General features: G+C 42.9%; 1 protein-coding gene across 1 annotated transcript; it reads left to right on the forward strand.

Annotated features, from left to right (window-relative positions):
- Positions 1–3,789: 3,789 nt before the first annotated feature.
- On the forward strand, positions 3,790–6,074 carry hcar1-3 (hydroxycarboxylic acid receptor 1-3). Its single transcript, XM_080481505.1, has 2 exons — positions 3,790–3,952; positions 4,562–6,074. The coding sequence occupies exon 2, from the start codon at positions 4,631–4,633 to the stop codon at positions 5,612–5,614; it is 984 nt and encodes a 327-aa protein (XP_080337631.1). The 5' UTR covers positions 3,790–3,952; positions 4,562–4,630; the 3' UTR covers positions 5,615–6,074.
- The last annotated feature ends 19,778 nt before the right edge of the window (positions 6,075–25,852 follow it).

Raw genomic sequence — 25,852 nt, forward strand, 5'->3', positions numbered from 1 at the left:
GCATGTGGGTCTCTGTGCCTTTGTAATCTTCCTCTGTGTGTGTGTGTGTGTGTGTGTGTGTGTGTGTGTGTGTGTGTGTGTGTGTGTGTGCGTGTGTGTGTGTGTGTGCGTGTGTGTGTGTGCGTGTGCCTGTGCTTGTGTGTAGATCTCGGGCTAAACATTAAGCCGGCCCATGTAATGAGAGTGAGATATCTCCGTCACAGACTGAGGCTGCGACCTGAGCGAGGAGCCCAGGAAACACCACCTGAGGGAGCGTGCATGTGTGTATGTATGAGTGTGTGTGTGTGTGTGTGTTTTGGTGGAACCAACACCAGTATTGATCACACGGTAGCTGCAATGAATGCCTCCTTTCATACATACAGTCAAAGTGTATTGATGGGCAGCGAGTCGCACAGAAGAGCGCTGTATGACACTGTACCAGTGTTATAATAGGGGTCATGTAGGGGGGTTATCAGTGACACACTGTCAGAGAAAACTGGTCAAACACACACACTCACACACTGATGAATGGACGCACTGAAGGCTCCACCTGGATCTGTTTCACATTCATATTATCTATGGATGATTTTAGATATTCCTGTTGATGATTTCAGGCTGAAAGAATTTTTATATTTGAGCAGTTTATTGGCATAAACATGAGTTATTGGCGGTTAGAAGCAGGAGGACAGGTTCTCCAGGAAGTTAGAGTATTTGTGCATGTTTTGATTTTTTTTCCTGATGAGGAGAACTTCTCATAATACTCAGTAAAAAAATGTCCCTACTCGTCAGATACAGGTTTTTTTTAGTACTCCATTCTCCGTTTGAAAGAACCAGCTTACCCCCCACGAAGCTTCACGTTCAAGAGCATTGCACCTGCTGCCATGTGTCATCAAGCAGTTGTAATTTGACACCAGCATCTTGGTTTTGCCATTTGTTGCCTGCTGTGTTTTTTATGAACTCAGAATAATATCAGCAATATGAACTAGATTTCCATCCCAAAGAATGTGTCCACAACATTAATGTTACGGAGTGTTCCTATTGGACTGAATTATTCATACCATTGTTTTTGCCACTTTGATATTTTAAGAATTTTTTGGGGAGGATTTTAATGGTTGATATTGTATATGTGATGTCTGAGATGTTTTCACCATTTTAATAATTGCCTATATGATTACCTTCGCCAGTGAAAGTTGGGCTGAGAAGGTACTATGTTCGTCTGTGTGTATTTATCTATTGGTTTGTATGTGTTTTACTAACTTTTCGCATAAGCTTCTCACCCGAATTGCATAAAATTCGTCATCTTCCAAAAAGCCTTGCAGCCTCTCCATAACCTGGTAGCTGAGCTGTTTCCATATTGACAAGTCCCGTTTCCGAATAAATCCCAAAAAACTGCAAAAAAATGCCCCATTCAAAGCGGATGAGAGAGGCACCTCGTGGAGGAGATCAAAGGAGATCAGCGTCTGTTGCCATGGAGACACTCCCTGCTCAGTGTTTCACAGCGTGATACAGGTACCTGACCTACCTAGTTAGCATTGGTTTGAGCTAATGGCTATCATGGTAACTTGTTTCCGCAAACAAAATGTTGCGTTGGTGAAGGTCTGCGCTCTACCGAGTGTAGCTCTAGTTGTATCTGTTGTTGGTAGATGTATATTAATTGTTTTATGCTTGTTAAGGCTGCCAGCGTGTTAAACTGAAGTGTTGCCACTTCTGTACAGGTGGTGGCAATAATGGGTCATTTCAAGTTTGTCCTTACCTCTTTTGAATGTGAGAGTTTTGTTTGTTTTTTTGTTAGTTTTGTCTGTCATTTTTCATACTGTATGCCTGCTTACAGTTCAACACAGTAAAATGGCATGATGGTTGTTGATTTCTTGAATTGTCTTGAATTGAACCTACTGTACCTTTTTGAGTTTGTGAAGAAAAGTGTTATATAATGTCAATATCTGGTCAATGTCAAGGTTCATTCAAAATAAACGTGTACTAAACATTGATATACCCAGAACCCTTATAGCTGTCAGCATTCAAAATTGAAGCAAATTCTTACGACATCACTACATGATGGCCAGAAAATTCATCACCTCAAGCCACAATAAATCTTCATGAAAACTGCAGTTCTATAGCACAAATACCCCAGTGGGTGACAAAGACGTTATGCTTATTAAAAAAAAAAGGCGCTTTAATGGGAACATGTTTATTTGTATGTATACGTGAATTCTAAAAGTACTGTCTTATTCAGGTTACATGCAGCTGTAACAACCTGGGCAACATTCATGCAATTTACAATCATAATAACTGCCATCACTTCTAATAGTAGAAATAAGGAAGTGAAGTGTGTGCACTGTAGAGCACTAACAGTACAGTTTAACACACAAACAGCAGTAATGTAACCATAAAGCGTCCCCGGGAGCAGATGTGGGTCCTGACGCGGCGCCACCGTCGGCTTGTGTGTGTTTGTTTTGTGTGCGCGCTAATAAAACAGTCAAATGAACGAATGGGCCCTCCAGATCAGAGTCCACTGATTCTGGCAAACAGACCTTCGGGCCGTGAAAAAGGGAGTCAGTGACCATAAAGTTATCTCGCTCACAAAGGTCGAACAGTAGTGAGCCGCATTGTTGTGCATGGAGCTGCTTCCGAAGAAAGTTTAGTGAGAGGAACACACAGTCTCACAGCCAGAAACCCCCTTTGTCTGGAGCACGGTGGAGGTCACTGAGACCTTTTAAGATTTGGTTCCTTCCACTGGAGAGAATGCATCCAAATTCAATAGATGATGGGAATTAAGGACTGTCCATTCAGCCATCTTCTTTCAGGGCTCAGTCCATTGGTTTGCCCATAGTTAGCTGGTATGGCCTCCACAACTTGAAGGTTCCAGATCCGCATCCCAATGGCTTTACACACGATCATGTACCGTTCCACTGAATGCTGCAGGCCCTCATGTGACGGTACCAAAAGGACAATGTCATCTGCAAAAAAGCGGCTATGACATCTGTCATCAGAAGGGATCTTTTGGGACACAATCACGAGGCTTTTTTCCGAGTTCATAAAGCATAAGTTTTGTGGATTGCTAAACTCTCATGGCCGTTCAATATTCTGTGAGTGTCTCTTGTTCCATGACCAGCATGGAATCTGAATATTAATCTGACTGTCGGTCAAAATCTCCTTTCCAGTTCCAGTCATATATTTGACCAGGGAAGGTAAGACAAGTGATACACAAATAATTGGCACATTCTCTATCAATAAATAATCCCTTTGTCCAGACTGAATTCTTGACTCGCTTAATGACGGGTTTATCTGGTAAATCATTCTAACGCTGCCTTGCAAAAACAAACAGAGTGTGACAGTGCCATATTCTCTATGTGTCACTCATCGGCCCTCTGGCAACCACAGAATCTGCTCTTCTGTAGTTTATATTCATTATCATGTTCCTCCATTCGCATGAAGGACACCCATCATTGTCTTCCTCCCTTCAACGTAACTTTCTGTATTCCTCAACACAACTTCACTCATGATGACCAAAATGCCCTACCTATCTCTGAAGTTTCCTGCCCACTGGGTTGTTTTAACTTCACAATTGTGACTCACTCAATATCCCAGAAGCACCACAACGTCACCTCCCCACCAATCCATTCGCAAAGCAAGAAAACATATTCAACGTTTAACTTTGTTGGCAAACAAATATGCAGGAGATATAAAAACAGCTGCAACAATATTAAAACTTAGAACATTGTTTCATGTGGAGCACGTTATGTAAAGGCATTTCAACATTACATAAGTACTGCAAAGTTCTCTCATGTGAAATAAGATACTTTCTTGCAGAGCCTGTTTATTGGAAAGATAATGACGCTCATGTTTCAACAAGCCCGAAAATCAAACCGGATTTCATTGGAAGACTGCCTCGGATAAAACTTCTTTCAGAAAGAGATCCTGAAACTCACATGAACTATTCTCTTCATCTGCTGAATACACCGACCGAGCAGTGGTGAGTACCCAGATCTAAACTCTATCCAGTCTGCACTGCAACAGGTTTTAACTACTGTTGGTGTATTAAATTAGAAGCATCACAGTATGAAAGGAGATGTAAATAACACTAATAACCAAAATCTACCAGGACAGATTACAACGTGAGGCAGGGCAAATAGAGTTTCCTGTTTATCGGAAAATGGCCTTATTTGCTTTCTTCAGAAAGAATACGTTGTAATGATCGATGCCTCCTTTTTGTCTGTCCACTGACGACGCAAAGTAAAGTTACAAACATGCTATTTTAGCTTGGCAGACGCACCTAAAGCAGGCAACATACTAAGTTTTTGTACCAATATTGCAAATTCTGCCAACTTTCTATCAACCTCAGAGTGACAACAACAACATCAATCTGAGGCACCTCGGTATTCGTACAAAATCTCCAGACACAGACATGACATGATGTCAAATTTCATTCTCATTCTGCACAATTCAATTCAACTTTATTTATATAGCACCACATACAACACTGTCATTACTTTTAAAAGTTACAACAGACCCAGTAGATGTAGAGAAAGTATTTTTTTACCGAGATCTGAAATCCTTCTCTCTCTGTTCCTCTCCTCCTTAGATGTGAATCAAAAAAGCACTGAGAGAAGGCTTGGTGGGAGAACCAGAGATCAGATCACAGGCAGCTCAAATGGAATCCGTGAATGTTTCCCCGGAGATGGACGCCAACACTTCGATACACTGCCTAAACACGTACAGACGCACAGATCACGGAGTACACGTGTTCCTACAAATTGTCCTGATCGTCGAGATGATCGTGGGCTTGCCAGGAAACTTGGTCGCTCTGTGGATTTTCTGTTTCCGACTGAGAGTCTGGAAGACCCACGTCCTCTTCCTCTTCAACCTGGTGGTGGCCGACTTCCTGCTCCTCCTCAGCGTGCCCTTCCGCATCGACGCGCACCGGCGAGGGGACGACTGGGCACTCGGACAACTCTGGTGCACCGTCAACCTCTTCATGCTGTCCGTCAATCGCTCAGCCAGCATCGCCTTCATGACGGTGGTGGCACTGGACCGCTACTTCAAGGTGGTCCACCCCCACCACTGCATCAGCCGGATCAATCTAACTCAGGCCCGCTGGCTCTCGACGCTCATGTGGTTTACCGTGATTCTCTTTCGGATTCCCCTTTTGACCATCAACACCCTTCACGAGGCTGGAAATGTCTCCCTCTGTCGTACGTTTCACTCCTACAAGGTAACTCCGGTGGCGATGAAGGTGCATTACCTGGCCTTCACTGCAGAGTTCTTCCTGCCCTGGTTCTTGTTGATTTTCTGCTCTGCTCGCATCGCCGCCCACCTCCACCAGCGGGAAATGGACAAGGAGAAGAGGATTCAGAGGGCCATTCAAGCAGTGGTTGTGATCAGCATGGTGTTCACCTTCTGCTTCATGCCAAGTGTTATCACGGGCCTGCTGGGCTTGTATTACAAGGCGTACCATCCGTCGGACTGCATATCCTACAATCGGATCAGCCAGCTCTTCATGTTGTGCATCGGCTTCACCTACCTCAACAGCGCCCTGGACCCCATCGTCTACATTTTCTCCAGCGCAATGTTTCGTGTTGCTTTCAAGAAGTCCTTGAGATTCAAGAAGACTCCCCAACAAGGCCATAAATGCTGACATGCTGAATAAAAATCTATTTCAGGTTTTTCTTTATTTTTTGAACAAACAATGATTGCTATAGAGACAAACCTGATTTGTGTAATGTTGGATTTAAGGTGACAGACTCATTGTTGGGAACACTAGAAGAGACAAATGGCAGGACTCACTCACAGCAACAGCAACAGCAACAGTAACGACTGCATCACAAGGCAAACCACAGTGAAGGTTATGATAAATGATTATTAATTGATTTTCAAACAAACTTCGCTTATAAATGAATAGATAAATAAACTAGATATTAAAGATATAAGGCTGTAGCTGGAAGCTTGCTGGTTTGAATCCGGCAGCCGATTTCATTGGGTAAAAGTGAAAGTTGACATGTTTCCTGAGCATAATCCGTGAACCCTTGAGCAATGCACTGTGGACAGAATTCTGCTGTATCAGTATGTATCTGTGACAAATAAATGCATTTCTTCATACAGTGTTCATATATTCCTGCATGCCATAGTCTGGTAACCTGTGTCACAGTGTGGTGCTGTATGTTGTTATCATGGACACGGTGCAAAATGCCCACTCACCCATTTCTCCACATAATGATTTACTATTCAATCATTCATTCATTCATTCTTTGAGACACTAATTTAAGAATGTGTTGAATTTGCCTCTTCCTTTGTCTCAGCAGTGGTAATGCTGGTGAGGTATCAGAAAACAGTCAGAATGTCCACTTAAAGCCGTTATTTATAAGCAACAGACAAAATACACCACTCAGTACATGTTGTTCATTAGTAATTTTTTGATCTATAAAATGTCCTGTGAGTGAAAACAACATCTGAGTGCCATATAGGTGTACCATATTGAAAAGATTAATAATACGAATGATAATATTACAGCCATCATCAGGATCATTATAGTGATGGTGTTTCTGTCATGTGGCACAAAAACATTTTTATTCTTCTTTTTAGTCAAAATGAAGTTTTAATCACAGAATCACACTTGATGATAGAGTAACAAAGCATTTACAAGCAAAACCTTGCATAGTTGTAACATAGTTTTTCACTGCCCAACTGCTAACAGCAAAATGGTATTTACCAATGTTTTAAAGTTCTGCAAATTTTCCAATGACACTGACAAATGATGCGGTGAAAATTATTCGGTGATTAAGAAAACACTTTTTTTGTGTGTTTAAACTTTCAGTGTTCAGTGCAATGCACTCTTCAGTGCAATTTCAAACAGTAGTAGCCATGGGGAGATGTTTTGGGTGTCGAAAAGAGTGAAAAGCCCAATTTCTAAAGGGAAGGTGAAGGTATAATCCCCCAAAGGTGTTGGTAACATATTACAAAGTCTTGAAAGATATATGTGCAATATATGAATGTGTGTTTAGGTGTCACGTTTGTTTGGTGATGCTGAATGTGTAGTCTCTCTTTTAGGAATCATCATAAATCACATCACCCTGTCAAAATGAAACGGCAGAAAGATGATCACTTCTATGAATACTTTTCTATAATTTATTCAGTATTCAAAATAGGAATATAATATTTAACACAAGTTTTGTTGACATTTCTGTTGACTCTCGTCACTCAACAGTAGAATATTATCATACTATAATTTACAATATGTTAGTTTTGTGCCACTACATTTCAGATAAATTCGGCTGATTGTGTGACGTCACCGTGCCGGCGGAATCCTGAGCGGTAATGACGTCAGTGATACTTTACGGCTACTGTAAATTCAAAACCTCCTCCTACGGTTTTTTTTATTTAACATAAGCTGCGTTTTTTTGGCGTTTCTGATACGGTTGACGTCGTAATTGAATCGAATTCGCTTGTTTTCTTCAAAGAAAAATAAAACAGCACCCTGAGAAATAAGGAATTTGCAACGACACAAATATACTTGCGAGGTAAAAGTGGCACCATTAAAATCAAGGAGCGGTTGACGGCTTTGGACGGCTTCCTGTTTATAAACCCAACTGCGGCCCGTTTGGACTGAGCTCCAGTGGCGCAATCGGTTAGCGCGCGGTACTTATATGACAGTACACTGTAGAGCAATGCCGAGGTTGTGAGTTCGAGCCTCACCTGGAGCAGAATTTTGACGGTCGACTTCTTTTGAATCGTTTTAATCCCAGTTTACTATTAGAACTCACTCAACCTTAATATTCAACAGCGAAAACGACGAAAATTGACGGAAATATCCGAACACACTCAGTCAAAATCATAAAAATGAACTTCAAACTTCCCTAAACAGATGGTTTTTATACCAAAAATATAGATGAGAGGATTTTATTTGAGTAAAAAAGCAAGTTCTCAGACCAATAAAATCATTTCCAGAATGTGTGACTGGATTTGAAACTGAATTGTCATTGTCATCCAAGCAGTAGTACCTGTTGATGAACAGTAGGAAGCAGCAGTTCTCCATCTCTGCACAGACTCATTTTTTCCCTCAAAGAATACAACTTTTTAACAGTTCAGTGACAGTTTGAAATAGTTGCATCCCACATCTTGCATGCATTTTTTTTTAATACAATACGTTTTTGCCACGCTTTTCCACTGCATCACATATAAATTATATCAAACACGATGCTTAAAATTTAATAAATAAAGATGTTATGTTAAATGAATGGCATGCATGACAATTGTTAGTTTTGTTATTGTTTGATGTTATTCCAACACATGCTCAGGTCTCATATGAGGAATTTCAAAAGCTCTTCTCACTCCAACTGATTAAATGATGAGGATGTATGAGTTTCTCTTTGAAATAGTATTTTCCCTCCCTTCGCAGAACGTTTCAGTCTTCTACCACTAGAGGTCCTTGTTGTCCACTGAATGGACCAGGCTGCTTTGTTTATCTTCGTTCTTGATTCTGACTGGCTGTGTCTGCAGTTTGAATGAAAACACATTTTTCATGCGTGCGTGTGTGTGTGTGCGTGTGTGCGTGTGCGTGTGTGTGTGTGTGTGTGTGCGTGTGTGTGTGCGTGTTCTCATCCACGCACATATGGATGTCTGAACCGTTTTTGATGAAGATTTGTCTCATCTGGCAGCTTCTGAGTTTTAAGTAGTTTCACACTGCTGCACATCTAAATATATATAAAAAAAAAAAAAAAGAAAAGAAAGGAAAAAAGTTGTGGTGATATGATTGGCGTCATGCATGCAAGGGTGAAAAGATGGACGAATTGGGGGGTGGGGGGGTGGGGTGGGGGTTGATATACGGTTCACAGCTCAATTCAACGCGTATTACTGATTGTCACCAGCTGAAGAACGCGGCTGATGCATAAAACATGGCCTCGCTCTGGAACTTTCTCCATCCTGATCACCAGAGGCCAGATGCAGAGAGCATGAGATCACTGCTTTACAAAAACAAAAGTATGGGAACGGGAATCTCAGCAGCACTGCTGGAGACATTAGCCAGCCTCCCGCGTACAGCAAACACTCTCAGTTTGGTGGCTGTCATCACCGCCGCATACCTGTCCGTAAAAAAACCTCTTTCCCTGATGAATTCAGTCTGTGTGTACTTGGGAATACACGTGAAAGTATAAGAGATGTTAGGCTACTGCTGCCGCAGTCATTTAGAGTCATTAACGAACGGCCTGGGCTGGTTCGGTGAGTGCAGAGTATTTGGGGCAAACAGCAGCAGTCACACACTTTGAGACACAGCGCGTTCGTGGTAATGCTTGACAGGAGAATACTCTTTAAATGTTTTGGTAAATTGAAGGCCCGTCGGCCAAAACTTGTCCACGACAAGTTCCAATCGTAAAGAATTTAAGAGAAAACATTGATTTGAAAAACAACAAATTTTTCTTAAGAGTAGCCGATATAATGCAACAGAGACCGGAGCTGAGTCTGTATAAACACCCATAATGCAAGAAAAGGTTTTCTTTTTGGACAAATTATTCTATTTTGCTCCAGATAGTTTCATTAAAATTGACTATGTTGACATTGTAGTGATGTATCATAGTATCTGCTTGACTTGCATTGATAAGGAAAGAGTCATTAAGGGTAGATTGTTGAATGGTGCAGGTTTGCTGTGAGCAAATCAGGAGATAGATAAACTTTATTGTCTGCCCCAAGTGGTGACAGGAATTTTTCTTTAACAAGGCCTCAAACAATAACACATATAATATAATACATATTTGATATTTATAACACAGTTAAGACACAAGTACAGCCATAAAAGAAATGTTAAACCGAAACAGAAAACAGGAGCCGATTTAAAAAAAAAAAAAAAAAAACCTCCAAAACACACACACATTGTTCTCAAGTGAAAAAGGAAAACTTTTGTTGGGTTTTGGGGTCTGTTTACACGACAACGCTGCTCGAAACCACTGCAACGTTTTGAAAACGGTCTGACTCTGTCGAATCAGTTTCCGTCTCCTCCTGGGACTTGGTACTTTTATTTTGACAGTCACCATAATAACAATCCACCTCGGTCGTCTGTCCACTAGAATGTCCGCGTTCTCCCATTGTTATTGTTTATATATACTGATCTGTGTGTGCATACGTGTGTCGCTTCATTACAGAAACGAACCAGAGAACGCCTCGAGTGACGCGACACGTTTTATTTTCAAGATGAGGAAGAGCCGCTTTCTTCTCAGTTTTCTTGAGCCAAGTTGGAAGTGATCAAATATATTTGAATTTGGAAAAAAGGAAATGGCGGCCAAGGTGGCACTTTTTGAAAATGCTCCGAGTCCATCTCTGTGGATCGTCTGTTGGTACGAATGTCCAGGTACTCAACATCATGAATGTGTACAGTATATTGTTCTACAAACATGAAACATCATGTAAACACAGTCAGATTAAAGTCCACAAACAAAAGTTGGGGGGAGGGTTGGGGGCAGCTGTTTAAAAGCTTCTCCCCACGATAACACCATTTTTTGAAGGCCGAGCCGCTTTTTCAATAACAAACCTAATCAATGCAAGCCTTTTGAGACGTAGTAAATCACATCGTGCGTTGTACATCAATCTATCAGCATCGACTCCTCCCAAGGTTTTTTTTGGAACACACACACACACACACACACACGCCTGATATTGCACTTTTACGAGGGCAAACCCACTAAATAGATGGATAGCGTTTGTTATTTTAATCATCTGTCAGACTCGTCCCATTAATCAGCTTTTATCCGTACAACCCTTTAGCAGACCGGGCTCTTCGTTTTGCCGGACACCTCTGGAAACACCATGTCTTTGAGCGCTTGCCTCGCATGGTAAACGCGAATGACTTGTTGTGGACTGTGAGATTATCCCTGTCAGTCAGTGTGGACAGGCTGGAGTAGATGGGATGATTAATATTTGGCGGTTAGTCTGTTAAATCAACCGTTGCACATTGCACTTGTGATATATTGTCTCTGTTTGGTGAGTAAGCGCCTTTACTTTCACAGTTGCTTACAGGTTGTGATCCTGCCAGACTGTTTGTTTGAGGGTTTTTTTTTTTTGGAAGCGAGTTGATTTAGAGTGTGACAGCAGGTCTGTAGCTGTTGTGGCAGGACCTGTTCTCGTATCTGAGCCGCGATCTGTCGAGGGGCGGGGGGTGGAGGCGGGGGGGGGGTGGTTCCGTCAACTTTACGCTCTACTGTCAAGAGACCGCAAACCCAGGGGAGTCTCCTCCGTCTTTTAAGTTATCGCATTTAAGGGGCGAGGCCTTTATTGGTTAAATCGTGAGCAAACTGGCGGTGAGTTTAATTTATTTACCTGCTAAGACTATCATCTTTAAATAGCAGCTTCCCACAGGAGCAACTTGGTGCCGGAAGCCTTTTGTGGGAACATCTACACACACATTAAAATTCCCTCAAAGTGTAGCAACAAAACATCAAACTTCAAGTGTTTTTTTTTTTGTTTGTTTTTTTAAAGGCCTCCTGCAACACTATATTACCGTGTTTAGATCCAAGCCCGCCCCCCCGGCCCGTTACTAACCACACAGCTATGTGTCACAAGCTGTAATTCACATCTGTCTCTGCTTAGCAGCGAGTGTTCGCTCACTATCTCGCTGTCTGACAGCTCCCAGGCCCAGCTGTTATGTATTGTGGCCCCGTGGGCTCTGCTGCTCATTACGTGTGAAGGTATAATTATTATCATTATTGTTTTCTCTCTCTCTCTCTCTCTCTCTCTCTCTCTCTCTCTCTCTCTCTCTCTCTCTCTCTCTCTCTCTCTCTCTCTCTCTCTCTCTCGAGCCTGGAGCAACTTCACTGATGAAGCATCTGTCAAATCGCCAGAAAGGAAGTGATGTCACGTTGTCTGGCGAAACCCGGAGGTCAAAGGTGTGTCTGTCAGAAGCAGAGAGATGTGTGTGTGTGTCGGAAGGAGGACGTGAGATAATGTTTTGTTCCCTGGGAAGTCAATTATGTGCGTGAATTTCTTGGGTTTTTTTTTGAAGGGGGGGTGGGGGGGTCATCTGGTGAAGAATTCCCACATGTGCCGTTACATTTCTTAACCTTTGCTTTTCCCAGGTAAACTGTGAACGCCTCTCACACTCTATCATCGTCATCTGAGGCGGCGACAGATCGCATCGTGAGGGGGGGGGGTGGGGTTCATAAGGAATACGGGAAAATACCAAGGGGCTGCGGGAAATAGCCAACAGGTGTCTTGTGTAATTAGGTGAACAGATCACACCATAAAAAGCAGGGAGAAAAATGTCAAATCTGAAGTACTGCACATATTTTCATACAATAATAACTATTTAACTATAAAACACCCGCAGTTAATTTATGTTAAATATACTTTATAAAAATACAGTTCCACAGCAAAATAGTGCAGTATTTTTAGTTCAAACGCACAAAAACGTAGAGAACATAATAATCAATCAAGGATAATTTCTCATAAAATAGATTATGTAAGTAATTTTGAGTAATATTATAATTTCTTTTGATTTGTGACATGGTAGGTAAGCCTATAACAAGCTGGAGGAGTTTGTCTGTTTACACAACAACGGTGCTCAGAGCCACTGAAAACAACTTTCTGAAAGTGGTCCGTCTCCATGGAAACGGAACTTTGCTCCTGCCCACCATGGCCATGGTAACTTGTTCTCCTGCACATGCTCAGTGCATTCATTGAGCAGTTTGTAGTTGAGAGTCAGCTGTTCTTGAAGCTGTCCACTCTCTCCACCTCCGTCACACTGATGCACAGCAGTGGGAGGAACCTCTGCTGTCTCCCGCCGGAGACCACAATGTCTTCTTTCGTCCTCGTTGTTGGCAGGGGATTGTGGTGACCTTCGACCTGCAGGGAGATCAACCCTGGAAAACACTGTGTCATCAGCAAACCTGATGGGGACGTTGCTCTGCGATGTGGAGACACAGTCATGGGGACCCAACACGCAGCCCTGAGGAACTCCGGCGTTTATGGGGTTCATTGTTGGATTACAGTTAATAGTATAAATAGCAAATAACATTGACGAAAACAATGACAGTAAACGTCTTACTCTCCATGTTCTTATTGGCGTATTGCTAGATATATGAGCTCACTACTGCCACCTGTGGATTGTAGGAGAAGTGGAACAATACTGACATGTCCAAGTGTGAGTTGGCTCCACGGCGCCCCCTGCAGAGAGACCCCACAAAGGGGGACACAGAGCCCTATTTGTGAGGAGGATATTTCGTTTTTTTGTTTTTTTTACTAAACATCTCATTGTGCTGTGTCCCAAACCTCAAGGATAAAATAATCAGATTTCTAAGCTTATAAACACTGGATTACATTTCACTGTTTTACCACCTGAATCCATTTAAAATACACAACCACACATCGTAGGACTCAGATATATACTGTATATGTTTCGCGAAAAAACAGAGGTCACACTGACTTTGCATGAGAACTAAAAATAAACACAGATTTGCTGGTTAGGTTGGTGTAATTTGTGCAGTGCGATCTCAGGAGTAATGAGAAGTGAGCGACGCAGCAGGTGGAAACTGCACACAAAATGATTGCTGCACCGGGTATCTCGCTTTTTTTTCTTTTTTTTTTATCTTTTCCAGATTTATATTCTTTGTGAGGTCCAAAGAACACACCATACTTGTGAGGTCTAGAATGCTGGAGCGTTGTTTTACATGCAGGGTTAAAATGTGGTTTTGGGGCTGAGGTTATACGACGTGGTTAAGAGAAGGCCTCAGGTTAGCCACCGTGCTATGATGACCCCGCAGAGTTATTCTGTACAAACTGGTGTGTGTCGATGTCCTTGGCTTTCTCTCTTTCTGGGGTCCACAGAGCGCATGTGGTCCGTTTACATTGTGGGGACTGAAATACTACACTGAGAAACCTGATGAGTTACTGCAACTCAAATTAGTTTGAGATAATCTGAATAAATAAGGCACAATATAACATATGGATTAAATATAAATTTAATAAGATATTGAATGAAAAATATGATTGAAAAAAAAGAATCAACAGTGAATTGAAATATACTCATATCAGTTCAATATAATTCATATATTGTGTTATTATGTGCTGTTAGGCTTCACTGTGTAGACTCCACAATGTTTTACATGTACATAAGTATAACAATTGATTTAAAAGAAAAAAAATACCACCCACTAAAAGGCCTTTATATACCCATTATAGAGCACTTAGAAAATTAAATGTCTTATTTACCCTAGATATGAGTCATTAGAAGCATCAGGAGAAAGTTGATTCAACTTTACAGTCATTGGCCTGGAAGAAATGCAGAAGTCACCAAATATTGTCACTTTGGTTATAACGTTAACTGTGACAGTTAGAGGTAATACCAGGGCGTGTGTGTGTGTGTGTGTGTGTGTGTGTGTGTGTGTGTGTGTGTGTGTGTGTGAAGGGTGTGTGAGGCTGGCTGCCTTCCTTGCTGCACCTTTTAACCCAATTAAACATCAGTTTAACTGCCAGACTCTTTTGCCAATACACGCACACACGCACACACGCGCACACACACACACACACACACACACACACACACACACACACACACACACACACACACACACACACACACACACACACACACACACACACACACACACACACACACACACACACACACACACACAGCTGTGGATTGAAAGGATTTTCACTCTCCATTCACGGCGTCCTGGGTCAGATGTGTGACATGTTGCATGAATCAGTGTTTTAGTTGCATACGGATGCGCTCGTTCCCCTCAGTCTTACGTCCAGGAAACCATTTTACTGTCCCACGTCGGTCCTGGAAGTTCGAACTCCTCAGGTTCTGCAGCTTCTTAGTTTGACTTCTGAGGCTCCAATTTGTCAAAGGAGGAATAAAAAAAGGAGCCGGGGGGGGCTGATTGTTTTGGGCCGGAGGGTTTGTTTGTATCCCTGGGATTCTGGCCTGGCAGCGTCAGCGTGGAGGAGCGACCACATCCTCCACGCTACTTCTGCCCATCCAGATAGCTGTCGCGATTAATGGCGGGGGTGGAGGAGCCGGGAGTACGTTTGATTTATGTGAGCTCCGAGCCCTCTTGAAGAGGAAGAGTGTGACCTGAAGGAGGGCCAGGATCCTTAAACGGGTCCTTCCTGAGACACGGAGCCAAGCAGCGCTCTTGGCACAAGTGGGCCTGAACTCAAACGAGAGAAAGAGAGAGAGAGAGAGAGAGAGAGAGTTTTGTGAATTTGTTTTGCATTTATGATCCTCTCTCTCTCTCTCTCTCTCTCTCTCTCTCTCTCTCTCTCTCTCTCTCTCCCTCTCTCTCTTTCTCTCTCTCTCTGTCTCTCACTCTCTCTCGACTCCCGCTCTGTCATTTCCCATGAACAGTTTGCATGTGCAGATAAACACATACACACGCGTATTAACATCTCCAAATTCCTTAAAACATCTGCTTCTGCCACTTGAACACACACACGCACGCACACACACACACACACACACACACACACACACACACACACACACACACACACACACACACACACACACACACACACACACACACACACACACACACACACACACACACACACACACACACACACACACACACACACACACACACACACACACACACACCCCTCTGGCTGTAGTCACTTGTGTGTTCTCTGCTTTGTTTCCATGGAAAGCGCTATAATTTCTGGCCGGAGCCAGGTGGGTTTCATCGAGTCCCCAAAATCCTTAATATGGACCCAATGTTTTATAATGCATCCGTGTCAATCATCCTTGTCCTCCACCACATATTCCAACTCTTCTGGGCTCAGAAATATAATTAGTCCAGCAGGTCTGAAGTAAACCTTTCAGCTTCTTTCCTTTATGATTGAACTCTCAAAGGAAGTGACCAGTGGGCTTCTGTAATCTGATAAACTACCACAACTGATGCTGCTCATTAATTAGCTTCCATTGGATTCACTCCCGGACCTTCAAGGAATAATGAGCAATCAGGATGGAATATTCATAGCTCAAGAGCTTCAAGTAAATTCACTCTGTGTTGTGTAATGTCCATGAGTGTATTCCTGCATGTAGCACCTTTGTGGGTGTAACTCTGTGGGGTCATGGTAGCACATCCTCCCATCATTGTAGAGTCAATGGCAGTGAACTAGCTGAGATTGGCTTCTATAAAGGTCAGTCAAGGTTTCATTCTTCACTTTTTTAGTGGCCAAATGTTGAGCAAAGGAGCCCAATCATTCTTGTCCTCCACAAAATCCTTCAGCTCTTCTGGGGTCTCCCAAAGCAGCTACCAGACCAACTGACACCATTCACCGCAGCCGATCTGTGTTAAACCTGTTGGCTTCCTTCTGGGTAGAAGTCCCAGTACTTCGGATCAGCCTGGATTCAGTGTCGACAACAATGATCCCTTACGAGCTTTCAGGACAGATGTGCTCCTTACTGATCAGCTCGAGAGCGACAAGTCAACTGTGAGATCGTATGGATCTGAAAACCACCAAGAAATTAAAAGTATTATAGATTAATACATGACTCTGTGGTGCCATGGTAGCGCGTCTGACTCCAGATCAGAAGGTTGTTCATAGCAAAACAGGCTCACTGTGATGTCAGTTGAGCTTACTGTGTCGGACAGGGATCCAAATTCTTGACTGCTTAAGGTCGCTTGGGTCCAATCTCAAAGTCAACCAGACGTTTCTGTTGGGGAACAACCGTCTGTTTCTTAGCGACAAGCTCAGAGCTGCATGTCAACTTACACATTGTATGGTACGCTGGTCCACCAACAAATTGATTACAAGTATAATACATACATTGGAGTATGACTCTGTGGCGCAATGGTAGCGCGTCTGACTCCAGATCAGAAGGCTGCGTGTTCAAATCACGTCAGGGTCAATATCTTTATTTATGAATGATGAGAGTTAAATTCTGTGGATTTCGGTGAGCTTGTTGTGCGGGACAGAAATCATTTAATACTTACTGTGTGGAATAGAAGTGATCCAATCAAAAGTTACTCTGTTACTGAATGAGTTCAGAGCTGCATGTCAACTTTAACATTGTAAGGCAGCGCCCTCCCATCCACCAACAAATTGAATACAAATATTAAAGCTTAATACATGACTCTGTGGCGCAATGGTAGCGCGTCTGACTCCAGATCAGAAGGTTGCGTGTTCAAATCATGTCAGGGTCAAAAAGGCTGTCAACACATGATCCAAGTCAATCTGAGTGGGATAGAAACCATCAGGTTCACCAAACCCCAATCTATTAGTATTGAACATCGGGGAAAGATTATTCATCCCTCACAATAATTCTGACACTATATCAAAGACTTACAGTATCACTACCCATCTTCAGAGGTGTCAAGTAAACAAATAGAAACGCTTTGTTACCTTAAGTAGAATATCTAGATATCTACATTTTACTGCAGTAGTTATTTTTCAGGTAACTTTTTACTTCTACATCTTTTTCACAAACTTATCTGTTCTTTATACTTATTTATTTATTTATTTATCCTAATAAATTGCACCATGCTTGGTTGAAGTATAAACGTGTACCATTCCAAAGCCCTATTGGTTAGTATGTGATCCATCGCCCCTGAACATGAATGACACGTGGTCTTCCCAGCCAATCCTGTGCCAGTATGCCAATTAGCCACGTGCGCTCCAAAAGAGTCAACATTGAGGGGGTCATACTGGAAAATGGCTATCAAACAAAAGCTAAACCAGAGTGAATCACTCGCACAGTTTGGGTTTACATCCAAAACCTTGTCATCCAGAGATGAAGATGCTGGTGCAGCTCGCCGTGGACTCGCTCCACTGGAAAAGAGACTCCAGGAGCTCCGCAGGTGCTGAGGTGAAACGAATGTTAGCTGCTACTGCTGTTAGCACAAGATGGCTGCTCGCACAACAAGTGGAAACACTGTCAGTGAAGATACTTTTTTTCTCCTTTACAATCTTTGCAGTGACTGAATTGTGATGATTGTTGTGCATAAGATGAGTGTGTGTGTGACCAGCCTGGCCTTGGGAGGCGGAGAAGTTGAGGTGATTTTGTGTGTGAGTGAGAGAGAGAGACGGCATCCTCCAGGCTGCTTTTTTACATTTGAGAGATGTTTCTTTCACACTATTAGGCGAAAGTGTACGTGTTCAGTGATGTATCTGTCTGATTGTACTTGTCTAGTCTACTGGTAACAGGAGTTTCTGTTTTGTTTGGTAAAACCAATATAACTTGGTTAGTTTTGAAAACCATCATAGGTTTTGTCTTGATCATTCTGGTCCTAACCTGTGTTATTTTTCTTGACAAAGCTTGTTGGTTTTATCACAACACTTGTCATGCGGGTGAGGAAACATTTTTGACCATATGTTTATAGTAACCCAGGTGTGCCTTGTTAGGTTTTTACAGCCATAAATAGTTCAGAGTGTCTGTTTTTCTTTGCTTTAGCTTTGGGTGTTGCATGTTAAGACCACAAATGGCATCGAGCGAGAACTCAATATAAAGTCCTGGGAACTAAAAATCACTAAAAAAGACACTGTAGGTTATGAAGTAAAAGCTAAAAGTCACCAGGATTTTCATCTTATGATCTTGAGCAAACACAGTTAGTGTAATAAATATACGTTGTTTATATCAGCTTTAAAGGTATGGATTGATAGAAATGGTTAAAATAATCTCTGATACAATTTTCAGGCTGTTTACGGTTTCACTTTAATTCAAAAGTAATGCATTGTATGGAGCTATGTGGTGATGGGAGGACTGTAACAGTGTTGGCTGGAGTGTGCGTGTGCTTACCAAATACAAGACTACAGGTAATAGACCTCAGTCCTGCTGCTCCTCTGTGTCTCATGTTCTGTTCATGTTCTGTATTAGTGTCTCCACACACCGTGTGTGTGTGTGTGTGTGTGCGTGTGTGTGTGTGCGTTTGTGCGTGTGTGCGTGTGCACTGGTCCTGTATGCTGTGTGGATCTGTCGGCGCCCAGCCTATCGCTCCCTCGTGGGCACATGAAGGGCGGTATGGTGGCTGGGGGCCGGGAGCTGCTGACATGGCCGCCCAGTTCAAAGAGATGGAGCAGGAGATGCAGTCGGAGCGGGGAACACTGCAGCCTTTATATTCACCTTAGCGGAGCCTGGGAAAACTCTCACAGCTCCCCCTCCCCTCCCCACCCCGCCTGTGGTTACAGTCAGGGAGGCAAGTGGACTTACAGGTGCTGCATAGTCTTACTCGGGCTCCATAATACGCCACAATCTGTGATCTGTCCAAAAAGGGGGGAAGTACCCCCCCCACACTTCACATTATTTGGTGTGTTTCACTGAGAGCTAAGTGCTGATGGACGGTACAGAGTGACGTGTGGTGTATGAGAATACCACAAGCCTGGGATCTTGATCTCCTCATCGGAGTCAGAGCCGCAAACTCAAGTTGAAAACTCATGTTTTCTGGCTCCAACTCAACATGTGACCTCTGACCTCCGTGCGTGCAACACTGGAGTTTTCACTCGTTAGAATATGAGCGAGCACGTGACAAGCTTTCCCATTTTCGGCCTCTTTTAGAGCCGGTGGGATTATTGAGTTTGTCATGAGTGCTGCTGCTGGACTGCTTTATATTTAAAAGTGTTTTGTAATATTTTCGCCCTGTCGTGCAAAGGTAACGGGGGTGGGCAAAATATTGGAAACACTCCTCCATAAAATGCGAGCCACAGAAACACCGCAGGAAGCGTCTATTATGTGGTCGAATTAAAACCTCCCTAAAAATTACAAGCAAAGCTGAACCTCATTATCTTCGTGAAGGCAGTTTATTAGCAGAACTGTATGTTGTACAACTCAGCACAGTTTTGTTGATGTTAAGAGCAATATAGTGAAAACTACAGTTGCCATTTGGAAAAAATGAATGAGGCTCTCTGCTGCCCCCACTGGCTACATGCTGAACTACACTACTGTCTGTGCTGAGTCTTAGTGCAGTGATCCAATGAGACACACTGGTTAAAGTGTGTTATTGACGTAGATTCTAGTTTGTGTGAAAATGTTTGGCTGAAGCTGTGAATCCACTGGTGGAACCAGTTTGAGTGAAATCAAACACATGGAGCCTCCGTCACACCCCTGCTGTTTCGGGTGTGTCGTCCATTCAGCCTTAATTAATTAGCTGAATCAGTTACCTTTTACACTGGTTTTACCTTTTTACTACTCCTAATAATACTGCGTTCCAGTTGATCTGAGCGGTTTCTGGTGTAGTGGATCGAATCTGCAAGCAATTTGATGTGTTCGCATGAAATGTGCTTATCTGGAAGTTTTTTCTTTTGTCAGCATTTCTTACTTGGATTGTGACATCAAGTAAAGATCCTCTCTTCTGAGACTGCTTGAATGCAACATTACTCTCTGAAATATACGTTACTTCCTGTCGCTTTGTGAGTTTGAAAACATTGCATACATTCAATATAACATGAAATACTTTATCCTGCAACAAGATTATAACAGCAGGTTCTCTAATATGCTGAGGATGTGCCGCTCTATATGGATCATTCCAGGGAGATAAAAACAACACAGTTTGGGATCATTTTAACCACTCTCCTCTTTGTTTGTCGGCCTCGTCATCATCGCTGTCATACTCAGCAGCTCCTTTCCTTCCCCTTGCTCTCGCTCTGGCACGTCCACCAACGTGGCACCGCTTCACTTTCCATTGGCTGCTTCAGCTCGCTTCAACTGCTCCCGCTGGTGTTATTCCATTGGCCTCTCCGCGTAGCGCCATTCTCTTCTGCCCCATATTCAGGCTGGCCTATCGCCGCCGAACACTCTCCTTGCTGCCGGGTGTTTATAACCCGTGCACTCATACACCTGGCTGCAGACGCTGTTATACTTGTTGCCCTGCCATCCTGCCCTCCCTTAAATGCCTGCAGCTGTATCCTCCCGAGCGGCCTCTCCAGGATAGGTATTTATATATATATATTTATATTTTGATTTTTTACGACGTCGTCCTCGGGGCAGACTATGATAACACTTGGAGCGGGACTCGAGTGTGTATTGGCAGGACCTGGGCAGGTGTCACTCAGCAGGCCCTTGCTGTTTTATTAATAGCGTTTTATGTTTCTATGCTATGAATGTGGCCATTGAGTTTAGGAGAGTGTTGGAGAGCAAAGTGGAGGAAGCTCTAAGTTTCATAAGGACCGGCCAAGGTGGGCCGCTACGCCGCGGTACTGTCTGACCGGAACGGTGGGGTGGGGGTGGTGGGGTTGTCGCTTGTTTGTGGCTGACATCACTCCTTCCAGTGTCGAAGGGGGGGTTTGTTATTGCTGCCTTTCTGGGCTCAGAGGAGCTGGAGCCACGGTGGGTGTTTCACATCATGGGGGTCTCTATCCTTTCTCTACTGTATACACACACACAGGAATGAAAAACAAAACAAAAAAGGCTTCACACACTCACACACCAGTTCAATTACAACGCAAATGAGTGACACCACTGCATTATCACTCCTGGGGAGGACGCCCATTACAGCTCAGCATCAGCTGTAAACCCGCTCCGCTTAATAATGGGTAGCCGCTCCAGAGTGCGTGCGTTCAGTGACACAGCACAAGTAAAGCACTAACATGCACATGTTGCTCAGACCCGGGGCTTAAACACATTAGGCTGCATGAAAAGAACATGCTCAGGGGGGAAATTTACGAGGCCTGACAGCCCAGTGCGGGCGAAGCGGTCATTTTCACCGAATGCAGTTTAAAGGTGCAATCTGGAGTTTATTTGACCGTCCGTCTCCACATGAGAGAGAGAGAGAGAGAGAGAGAGAGAGAGAGAGAGAGAGAGAGAGAGAGAGAGAGAGGAGGAGAGAGAGAGAGAGAGAGAGAGAGAGAGAGAGAGAGAGAGAGAGAGAGAGAGAGAGAGAGAGAGAGAGAGAGAGAGAAGCCGTTAGCCAGTTTGGGAAAACGAATGATGAGAAACAAGCCTTCATGAAAACACAGTAACTCAATACAAATGTCTAGCAAAGCGTGCTGACAAATGACTGTAACTTTGATTTTGTTTGAGATGAATAATTAAGTTGGGGTGGGGGGCTTAATTTAACTAAAGTCGTGACAAGGATGCTTCAGAGAAATTGGAAAAAAAAACAACAACCCACAAAGGGGATCAAGAAATAAAGTGTAGACAAAACATTTAATAAGGTAATTTGTTTTCTTTATGCTGCATAATGTATTCATGAACCGACAAATCCACAACTATAATCTACACAATTTTCTTTACTGCCCCCTGGAGGCTGGTTGTAGTATAAACTATATACTGCATGTTGTTTGCAGCTAAACTAAAATTTAATACACTTTTTTTTTTTTTTACCTTACCTGCTCTTAGATTGTTCATTTGTCCTTCTTTTGCATGTCGCTACGAGTGTGTTTATCCGTTAACTGGAATGTTTCGTTAAAGGATCTTTGGAGGAAACTGGACTGGATTTCCTTTTTTCAGAATCATTGAGCTGGATTCTCGTCTTCTTTTGTGCTTTTTAAATTCCTAGTCAGTCATTATTTGGGGCACCTAACTAACTGACTAACTGACTAACTGACTAACTGACTAACTGACTAACTAACTAACTACATAGTAATACACATTTTCATAGTAAAACAAAAAAGTACTTTCTAGTCTTTATAATAAAGTTATTTAATTTGTGGGAAGAACAAAATAAAGTATTTTTAATTGTATGAATGCAAATTTTTAGAGAACTAACAATAAATGGATTGTTTCAATTATAAAAAAAAATCCTTTTTAATCATTAGTAATGACAAAATAATTGTTCGTTTTGGACTTTATCCATTTGTTTTTACCCAAAAGGCTGTTACTTATAGTTAATAACGGATTTTTTTTTTTGTTGCTTTAAATAAACCAAAAATTGTCATTATTGGCAAAATAAAAAAGTGAAAATTATTCTTTTAATAGAAACTTTAAATGCTTGAACAACAGCAACAAGGAAAGAAAGTTGACTGTGATTATTTGTACAGCTTGTGGTCAGGTTGAACTTGTTGCTTCGGTTTACAATGTTCCAATATTAATATTATTTAAACACTTTTTTCAACAAAATTAAAGGATGAACACCTCATGAATGCACCAAAAGTTTACACTTCATTAAAAAAAAAAAAAAGCCATGAATTAATTTGATCAACAAATTCACCTGTTTTTGTGTGTTTAGTTGGTGTTTGGCCCGTTTCTAGTTGGACTGTTTGTGCTTTTCAGTGGAAAAACACTGGAGGAGGTGCTTGTTTTTTAAGGTAGCAGCTGAAAGAGCAACACTTAAAATGTCAGTGGGTAACGTAGTCAAACCTCGCTTGTCTTGAAGGTAAACACGCCGTGTGTCAACAGGAGTTGCGAAAATCATCAAATTAACAGAAAATAAAATGTTGCACTGATGAACGAAATGAATGGACCTGTTGGTTGTATCACACAAACTGCAAACATTTCCATTTTACCTTGGAATGAAAACATGGATCTGACACCTCTTAGTGTGTGTGTGTGTGTGTGTGTGTGTGTGTGTGTGTGTGTGTGTGTGTGTGTGTGTGTGTGTGTGTGTGTGTGTGTGTGTGTGTGTGTGTGTGTGTGTGTGTGTGTGTGTAGTCGGTGCCCAGGGTGGAGATTAGGTCTGGTATTAATGGGATGTCCCTTGTTGCATGCCCCCCTTTCTCCTCCCTCACATTCCACTGTCCCAAACATACACAATCATGTCCACGGCCTTACATGACCCCCCCTACACACACACACACACACACACACACACACCCTTCAGGAAAAAGCTTCACCCTCCCCCTCCCAGGCCCCTGGACATCAGAGCAGGCCTCCCCAATCCCCCCTTTAGCGAGCATCCAGACCTGTTAAACCAACACACAGGCGGGTCCATTGTCCAGCGGCTTGATCTGGAGTGTGTGTGTTGGTTTGGCCCGGCCGCTAGGTTAGGATAAGATTTGGACAGTGCTGGATCCCCTCTAATCCCAGAAAAGCAGAGGTAAAGCCGAGACCAGGAGGACCTCCGGCGGTTTTTGCCGCTACGCCCTCCTTCACCTGCACGCACACACACGCACACACACACGCACACACACACACACACGCACACGCACACACAAAGAAGTAAAAGCAGAACACAGACACAGTGTTTTGATTGCCACAGCGTGACGAGACTCTACGTCTTCCATTCTAAAACTGGTGTGGTCACATTTGAAAGTGGCACAGTCTTTCTGCAAAATACCATATTTTATTGGGGTTTCTTGGTCACATGGTGAAAAATAACTGCTGGTTGTGACTTGTCCAGTCTCCAGTAAAAATCTCCCATGCAGCTATGCCAACGGTCACAATAGTTTGAATTTCTTTGTCAATGGAAGCTATTTCTCCACAAGATGGAACAAAAACCATCAAAGTTTGCTTGAACAAAGACATTCAGCAATGAATAGAAATGACGATATATTAGAGAAACAGCCTGCATGGCAGAAACCCCCTATAGTGCAAACGAAAAGCGCATCTGTGCGCACATAAGAGAGACATTCAGGATCGTGATGGAATCCATTTTCCCGATGCTTTTGGTGAAGAAGTGACCGGAGAGAGAAAACAGAAAACAGAAGAGTCTGTCATAACACCCTGAACAGTTCCTCATCTTGCCAGATACGCCACTTTGTTGTGCATTAAATGTAATAAAGCAGCCTGTGACCCCCGTGTTTTGGCTTTTAGCCCAGCGTCAACGCCTCAATGTTCTTTGTACGTACTGGCCGATGATGCAGGCAAACCGAATGTCACTGCCTCTGGTCAGCACCGTGCTTAGAGCCACTGCAACTGAAACCTCTGACCACATGCTCCATATTTACTTAGTGTGAGAGAATATTCAAATATGACTGTACTGTCATGATGTTCTTTGCTATGGATGGGTGGATCATTGCCCTAAACTTGGTGGGAAAGCTCACTAATACTTTCTCCTTTTCTGTTTTACCAGGAAAATTAAAGCGTGCTGTTTGTTGGAACATAATATGACCCATATTTGTGGATTTTACGGTTCCCACAACAGGGCAGTAGTTAAAAAATTCAGCTTGTATAGATAATAGTACCGATTGTATTGGACCAAAGTGATTTTTCCACAAAAAGAAAGAAAAAAAAAAGAAGGAATTCCTCGAACTGAAGAGCGAAAACATGCACCAATCCCCTGAACTTTACCCCCATCCAAACCTAAACCCACTTCTAATCCTACCCCGGCCCAGTTAAAAGATGTATTAGTTGAGAAGGCATCGCTCTGACATTGGAAGGGTTGTGGCTAACCGAAGCTCAGAGCAACAAAGGAAACGTGAAAGAGACACCAGGAGATTCACATGCGTGGCGGCTGTACAACACTTATTTTCACTGTGGGACTTCATCCGTAATCATGCCACCATTTTATTTCCCACACTTTCTGTATTGAATGTTGCCCCGTCAGGTCTCTCGCTGCCATGCATAACATGGGAGGCACATCCGAACATGTGCAAAACAAGCTTTACTGTACTCTCCACGTCCGTCTTCTGAACCTCCCGCTCCTGAACGCTCTCCTGTGACTGGTCTTGCAGGAAAGAGTTAAGCCGTGGGGTGTAAGTGTAATGCACACTGCCCCAGTGAATTGACTTTAAACGGGGGAAAGAAAGTCAGAACACGGCAAACGGTTTTGATTTATGTGAGCAGAACCGCATTTGATATTCATTTCCGCAGTTGTGGCCAGCTAAAAAAACAGCCCCACAAATAGACCCTTACTGACAATGGCGCTGTGTGTGTGTGTGTGTGTGTGTGTGTGTGTGTGTGTGTGTGTGTGTGTGTGTGTGTGTGTGTGTGTGTGTGTGTGTGTGTGTGTGTGTGTGTGTGTGTGTGTGTGTGTGTGTGTGTGTGTGTGTGTGTGTGTGTGTGTGTGAGGAGAGAGACAGTGTGTGTCTTAAGAGCGCTGCGTGCGTCACTCCTATTTTAGGAATGTTTTGGGGC

The sequence above is a fragment of the Lipophrys pholis genome, assembly GCF_963383615.2.
Source record: "Lipophrys pholis genome assembly, chromosome: 15".
Lineage (NCBI taxonomy): Eukaryota > Metazoa > Chordata > Actinopteri > Blenniiformes > Blenniidae > Lipophrys > Lipophrys pholis.

Coding starts and splice junctions, on each gene's coding strand:
- hcar1-3 (XM_080481505.1), top strand. CDS start 4,631: ATGGAATCCGTGAATGTTTCCCCGGAGATGGACGCCAACACTTCGATA.